A 7500-nucleotide genomic window follows, 5' to 3' on the forward strand; every position below is an offset into this window, starting at 1 on the left:
TTCTTATATCTTTCAACAGTGAACCCTTCTTCATTGATTTTATCTAACTTGTTGCTTGCCAAATATGGTGTTTCCATATCTAAAAGTGTGCCATACTGACTGCTTGAATCAGGGAAAAAATGTTCTTTGGCTTTCAACAGACATTCCTGATAAGTAGCAGTTCTCTCCATGTCAACTTTCCGGTTTCCTACCCCTCTGCCCTTCTTGATCTGAACAAACTTGTCCCCAATGTAATGTTTCCAGCCAAATTCAACTTTCAAGGTACGCTTTCTCACTCTGTTACTTTCTTTTTTGTTCATCTTTCTTACTGCAGCACCATGAATCTACAAAATACAAGATCAGGAGATAAACTAGATAGGGATAAAAAAAAAAAAAAAAAATTTTGAGTTTCTAAAGAAACTGTGGTGCCGCGTCGGTGGGAGATTGAAACGGAAATTTATTTTATCAAACGAGTTGATAAAGGTCGAATGGCCACCGTGAAAGATTTGGAAATCTTTCACGGTGGTCATTATTCGACCTTTATCAACTCGTTTGATAAAATAAATTTCTAGATAGGGATAACCTCCTTTATCTCCTTTTCACTTTTCCTAAGGATTTGTGAATAAACATGCAGTCATTTCATTTCATTTCATTTCATAAAAGAACTAAGAACAAAAAGCTACAACAAGGGGTCTTTAATTGCAATCATTAGAGGATTTGTGATACAGTAATCCCATGACACAGATCAATCATCTTATACATGTATCATTCATTCAGCATGTGCATATAAATCAGTTCCACCCCCAAATAGGGAAAGCTAGACGAGGTGGGCGGAGTTACAATCAGCATAGTTCAGTATAATATTACAATAGATGATTACAGATAATGATATCGTTTGATCAACAAGATAAATTGAAAATAATAAATGAAATAGATAAATAATTAATTGCACATAATAATAAATGAAAGTAAATAATTAGCAAGACAAATATTAATCGATAAGGCAACATCACAAACTACACCCAAAAGTTATGGGAAATACAACGTTATATATTGATTACAACACACTTACAGAGGCAGGAAAAAAAAACCAATATGAATTCTCAAAAACGAGGCCAGTTACATAGATACATTGCATATTTAACAATCCTATCTAGAGCAGTTGGAAGATTCAGAATTGTTGAAAAGAAAAAAAAGGAGGGGATGACAGGTAAACAGTACAAATTATACATTATATATATTAATGTAGCAATACATTAAATTACAGTACTTATAAAATGAATTTTGCATAGTTACACAATTAATTGCCTAATAATTTTAAGGCACCCCTTTAATTTGGAAGGAAGGGATAGTTTCAGCAGTTATAGCAGCTAATGGGAGGCTATTCCATAACATATTAAGAAAAACAAAATAGCTTGAAAAGTTATAAATATAAGCAAAATAGCTTAAAATTTGTTTGTTCTTCAGTGCAATATCACGTGCTAGGATCAGCTTTGCTAAATTAAGCACTTGATAATATACATGCAAAAATTTCAGAATCTTGATATGGCTGAGAGCACATCAATTAATTCCAAACAGAATGCAGAAAAGTGAAATTAGTGCAATAAAGGTGAATTTTTGCATATGTACAGTATATATCATCGCATGGTTTTTGGATTCTTGTGCTATTTGGAATAAAGAAATAAATCTTAGGAACTTGAAATTTTTTTCAAAGACTATACAAATTGCACTAGCTTGTTTGCCTTTTACAAAACAGTTCAAAGCATCACCAACCTTGAGGTCCTAAACTAATTTATGATGAGGTTGTCAAATGGCTTTCACATCAATATTTCAGTTTCAGTTTATTTGTACCTATCCAACGTGTGCTCCTGGAATAATTAATATTATTGTTACAATTAATATACCTAGTATACATACATGTACTATGATTTATTTACAATATTTTCTTCATACGAAATCCCACTTCAAAAATTCAGATAGCCAATCACAGCAGCGAAATGGCTTCCTGACACGTGCAAAAAGCACATACCACTGATTTCATTCAGTAAGTTAGTTCAAGCTCCTTGCGTGCAAAGCCATCAGAGGGAGAAAACGTTTGAACCTAAAGTACAAAAAGCTTGTACTTTCAGCCTGGGCAATGGCTCAAGGCTCCACAAGATTTAAGCATTTCGAAAAGTCAACTGATGACTACATTGCCGAACAGAACAAAAATACAAGAGCTATAAAAGACAAGGACAGATGTGAAGGCACTTGTTGAATTTCTGAGAGAGAAAAACTTGAGCAAAGAAATCCTGAAGACAACAAAGCCAAAGAATTGAACAATTATCTCAACCAGTTCATGCTTAGTGTGAAGTGAAAAGACGGCAAAGACTTTTGAACTTTCAAGTCTTCAAGGCCTCATTTCAATATATCAATTACCGGTAACCTGTCCTAACATAGCAGATTGCAGATTTGTTCATGGAGGGAGAGGACAAAACGCGGCGCCCTTCTCCATGGAGAACCCTATGGAGTACCTAAATGGAGTATCCCTTAAAATCATTTATTGGCCAAATTAAATACTTAATATCAACATGGCGAGGTATTTAGATGTACGTACCTTCCAGCTTTCCAGCTCTCGGATCGTTAATATGTAATTTTTGGTGTCGCTGAGAAAAATGCTAGTTTTTCCATCTTTTTTTTCAAATAAACGTAGAAAATTGTGCTTTGTCATCAATGTGTTGAATAATAAAACCATTATCCTGCTCAATCTTGCAGAATAATTGCCTGATTTTAGCCAACTTGGCCTACGGTCTCGTTGGCTAAGTATCAGGCGATATTCCGCCCGATTTCACAGGATAATTGTTAAATATCCATTATCATAGTGTATTTTTAGACAAATATCCATCGCATACACTAGCATACCCATTTAGGCACATGTGTGCCCATGTATACCCTTATGGAATGGAATATTTAGAAAACTTTTATTTGCACACCGTAATTTCATCAGTATAAACTCTGTACACTACAGGGGCATACATGGGTATATTGTGCATACTTATTATATGACTAGCTCTGCGTGAGCGGGCAAGATGAACCAAATCATGCGCTGTGATTGGCTACCAGAGCGGGCAAGATGGAGCTATACTGCCCGCTCGGGATTTCTTGCTTTGTGTCGCAAGATCAAAGAATAAATCCTTTATTGACCAAGCTTGTTCAGTCAAGATGGCTGGATATTGGCCTTGTTCTTTTTTGCGTGTTTATGGACCTCGATTTCCTCTCAGTCCATCAACATGCAAAAAAAGAACTTGGCCAATATCCAGCCATCTTGACCGAACAAGCTTGGTCAATAACCCATATATACTCGGGTCTGTATGGGTATACAGCATCGAGGAGTGAATAGTTGTCTAAATACATGTATCTAAAATAATTATACAAAAAATTAAATACACTACAATAAGGGATACAAGAAGTACCTACAAAATTTCAAGATGGTGGCCAATTCATGAACTGCATCAAACTGTAACAATCGGAGAGCTGGAAAGCTCGAAATAAATAAAGGTATGTGCAGTATCTAATTTGCCCAATAAAGGATTTTTAGGGGTACTCCATTTATATAGGTACTCCATAGGGTACTTCATGGAGTTGGGCTACGCGTTTTGTCCTCTTCTGTTCATGGAAAGCTAAGTACCGGTACTTAATAATTTTATCAAGCTTTTCCTCCATTTTATTGTATTTCTTAAATGAATACTTATGAAAAACTAATTTGTTGTTATGAAATTGTCTTGCTATAAGCTTAGTTGATTCAACATTAAATTGAGGATTAAGCTTGTATTTTACTACATTTTAACTGGTCTTATTACTTAAGCTTAAATAGTTCTCAAGTTTGAAAATGATTTAATAAATGTGAATAAATCGTCTTGGTTCTCTAGAAAATCTCAGTATGTATATATGATAAACAATCTTCATCATGGAAAATTTCTTTTCTTTTTTTTTTTTTTACACATAACCACAGGCAGCCCAAGCTCAGTGTACGATTCACAGACTTTGTAAGGGAAAATTAACTTTGAGCTTATAAATGCTAAAATAAGCTGTAAATGTAGAAATAAACTTCAGTTACCTCTACGTGCAGTGGTCGTCATCTTTTCTGTGCAATCCGAGGGCAAACTGTGTCCGTTTTAGACGGGTTTGTTGCTTTTGAATTTTTACGATGTTGTTAGTTGTCATTTCCGCTCATAAAGAGAAGGAAGGCTGGTGACTCGAGGCGATCTCGTCCCACAAACTGCTCTCCCATCACAAATAAAGCAACAGTCCAAACTGTCATAAAAACACCACAGCCTTAAGGACAAGTGTTTCAAGTTGTCCAATGAGAGTGCAGAATGTGATACGATTGCCATCAAGCTATAACGGTCATATATAAGCCACACATCTAGCTGAGCGCATGGGAAGATTATTATAGAAAGCCAAACATTTTGGAATTTATCTGCCAAAAATTGCTGTGTGGTCCCGGAGTGGAGTTGATGTGAAAGGAAATTTATCTGGGCTTAAGGCTGAGGTGTTTTTATGGCGATTCGCTCAGTTGTTTGGTAATGCAACGCAATTTGTGGGATGAGATTGCCCCAAGTCACCAGCCTTTCTTCTCTTTATGAGCGGAAATGACAACTAATGACATTGCAAAAATTTGAAAGCCACAAACCCGTCTGAAACAGACACAGTTTGCCCTCTGATTGCACAGAAAAGACGAGGACAACTGTACGTAGAGGTAAGTGAAGTTTATTTCTACAATAACAGCTTATTTTAGCATTTATAAGCTCACAGTTAATTTTCCCATACAAAATCTACAAATTGTACACCAAGCTTGGGCTGCCTGTGACATAAAATGAGAATTTTATACCATAAAGCTCATTTGTAGAAATCTACACGCTTTATTTTCTATGCAGCCAATCAGAATGGCTCACAGCCCTTTCACGTGTATGACCAATCAACAATAGCGTAATTTAGGCCTTTCCACGGCAATCACTAGTGTATCTCGTGCAAATCGTACTTTGTTATTGCATTAGACGGTGACTAAATGAGACTTTATCCTATTTATTGATATTGTACTTAGATTTGATTGAAAAAAAAATTTTTAAGTGCATTTTTCCATTCAGCACTTTATTTCCTTGCTTTACATGTATTGCGATATTTCCATCGCTATTAATTTGCATTTGGTTCTATTGTTAGTGAGTTTTTGTTTCTAATTTGCGTTCAGAAAACTATTTCAATGAAAATTCTCGTCTTATGTGTAATAAACAGCTCACAACATAGAAAGTGCTTTGTACGGGGTTGTATAGACAAGTTCGTGCTCTTGAGTGCATCATGGGTAATCAGGGCAACATGGAGAGAAATTCAAAGTTGTAAGGAAGTTCAAAATGATGAAAAGTATTCATGTTATGCAATTTTGGGTTTTTTTTTTCCAAAATAGAAGATATGCGCTCAAAGGTGCGGAAGAATAAATTTGGAGAGAATGGCTATTGTAGAAATTATTTATTAAACCGAGCTTCCTGTAATTCCAAAGGTACAAAATTACAGCGAATGTATGGAGACAAAAAAAGAAATATTTAGGAATTGCAAAGAATGGATACCAAGTCTAGTTCATCTCAGTTGTGAACATGAACTTATTTGTTTGCTTTATGAAGGCGAAAGACTATAATTATAAAGTTAAAAAAGGTAAAGTCACTGCTTACGAGCCAGAAGGCCCATCAGGCCGGCGCTTCTCTCCGGTTTCAGTAGCATTAAGCGACTAGGAGTATTTCTACTCCCCCCTAGATGGGATGCTAGTCCATCGCAAGGCTACCCCCAGCATTAGATTTGCCGGTACCCATTTATACACCTGGGTGGAGAGAGGCACCGTGAGAGTAAAGTGTCTTGCCCAAGAACACAACGCAATGTCCCGGGCCAGGCCCCGAACCCGGACCACTCGATCCGGAGTCGAGCGCACTAACCATGAGGCCACCGCGCCTCCCACATAATTATAAAGTAGAACAGTATATTTTGCTTTGAATTTCCATACAAACCTTTGAATTTACCGCCATGTTGCCTTGATTACCCATGATGAAATTGAGAGTGTGAATTAACTCGTCTATTCACTCAAAGACATTGTTTGTGTCTGATCGCTTGCACCTCACTCGTTCGGGGTTTTGACACATACAACTTGTGAATAAAACCCCATACGCCACACTTTCTATGACGTAAACTATCTGAACTGTTTTGTACTGTATGAAAAAATAGAATACAATAAAGCCTGTGAAAGTTATTTGGTGTTCTTAATCGATGAGAGGACAACTGTTTTGCCCTGCCATTATGTGACAGTATAATCCGTAGATGAACGTCGACATATCCGTCTAGGACACCTGACTCTGTCTTTGTACCTCGTTTCAACTCAAGATTTGTCCATTTCTTGATTAGATATAGATGGGGCTCTATGGAATAACACCTTGGCCAATGATTATTTAATTGTAGACGCGAGTTCTAAATCTTTGCCAACCAAGTTGAAAGATAATGAAAGTTTCTTAAATTTTAATTTTTATGCTATGTCAATCTCCACTACAGATTTAAGTGACCATGATTATATATACTTTTAACTGTATCTTGCATATACAATCGTAATTGATATAATTTTAGTTTTTAGCTCTCTTTAATACACCCTAGGGATTTTTAGTTTAGGCGTATAATAGTATAATTTAAGGGAATCTTATCTTATTCATTCAAGAGTCTTTATTAAACACACGACCCCATAAGCTTTATAGCTTTAAACATTATCGTGTTTAAATAAAGGTCTATCTATCTATCTATTTATGTAATATCCTCTACATTTCACCCTCCTGAATAACTGATTGCTCAAGTTTATGAATGCGAAGGAAATCCACGGACTAAGAAAACGAAGCAGTCCAGTATGGTGTCCTTGGTCCAAAAGATCCTTGGTCCGCGGCTGATGTTATATTTCCTCGTTAACTAAAATACTTACTTACTTATTTATTTATTTATTTATTTATTTATTTATTACAATTTCATGGCAAAATACAAAAAACAAAACAAAAAAACCAAAATTTAAAGAAAAATGCCATAAGCTAGGATATAGTCCGTAAAAGAGTCAAAGACCCCATACTCAGACAGACCACCCACCAAAAACAAATGTGTCCGATGATTTCTTGATTATTCTTCTGATTTTTCACATTACGAAATTGCGGCGTTCCTGCTATCGGTGATTGTACGCAATTCAAGTTTGTTGACAGGTGTGTTAATTTGTCTTTCCAGAAAGTCTACTTTCGTTTGCGGCTCCGTAACTTAGATGGTCATCATGAATGTTTACTTCCCTTGTGTAAAGACAAAACGCAACGGGAACACGCGACCTTTTGCAGAACATATTTACAGATAAACTGATTTCTGCAGTTGGGAACGAATTTGCTGCAGGGTTTCAAACTTTTGTTTTATCGACTCTTGAAAAATATCAACAATTTTCGCATAGGGGTCCTTGGTCCGCGGCTTATACTCCCTATGACCCCA

At 36.1% G+C, this 7500-nt stretch overlaps 1 protein-coding gene across 4 annotated transcripts in view; it reads right to left on the reverse strand.

Annotated features, from left to right (window-relative positions):
• LOC138019427 (NLR family CARD domain-containing protein 3-like) overlaps positions 1-7500 on the reverse strand; it is a 48862-nt gene that overhangs the window by 37527 nt on the left and 3835 nt on the right. For 2 of the 4 annotated variants that reach the window (XM_068866218.1, XM_068866216.1), the window contains exons 3-4: positions 1753-1847; positions 1-323 (exon numbers count right to left, since the gene is read on the reverse strand). The exon at positions 1-323 is cut by the window's left edge and continues 65 nt beyond it. In XM_068866218.1, coding sequence (XP_068722319.1) covers positions 1-299 — 299 coding nt within the window. In that variant the 5' untranslated portion in view covers positions 300-323; positions 1753-1847. The remainder of the gene's footprint in view (positions 324-1752; positions 1848-7500) is intronic. The other 2 variants (XM_068866217.1, XM_068866215.1) reach the window with 1 other exon arrangement.

This window comes from Montipora capricornis, chromosome 10, assembly GCF_036669925.1.
Source record: "Montipora capricornis isolate CH-2021 chromosome 10, ASM3666992v2, whole genome shotgun sequence".
Classification (NCBI taxonomy): Eukaryota; Metazoa; Cnidaria; class Anthozoa; order Scleractinia; family Acroporidae; genus Montipora; species Montipora capricornis.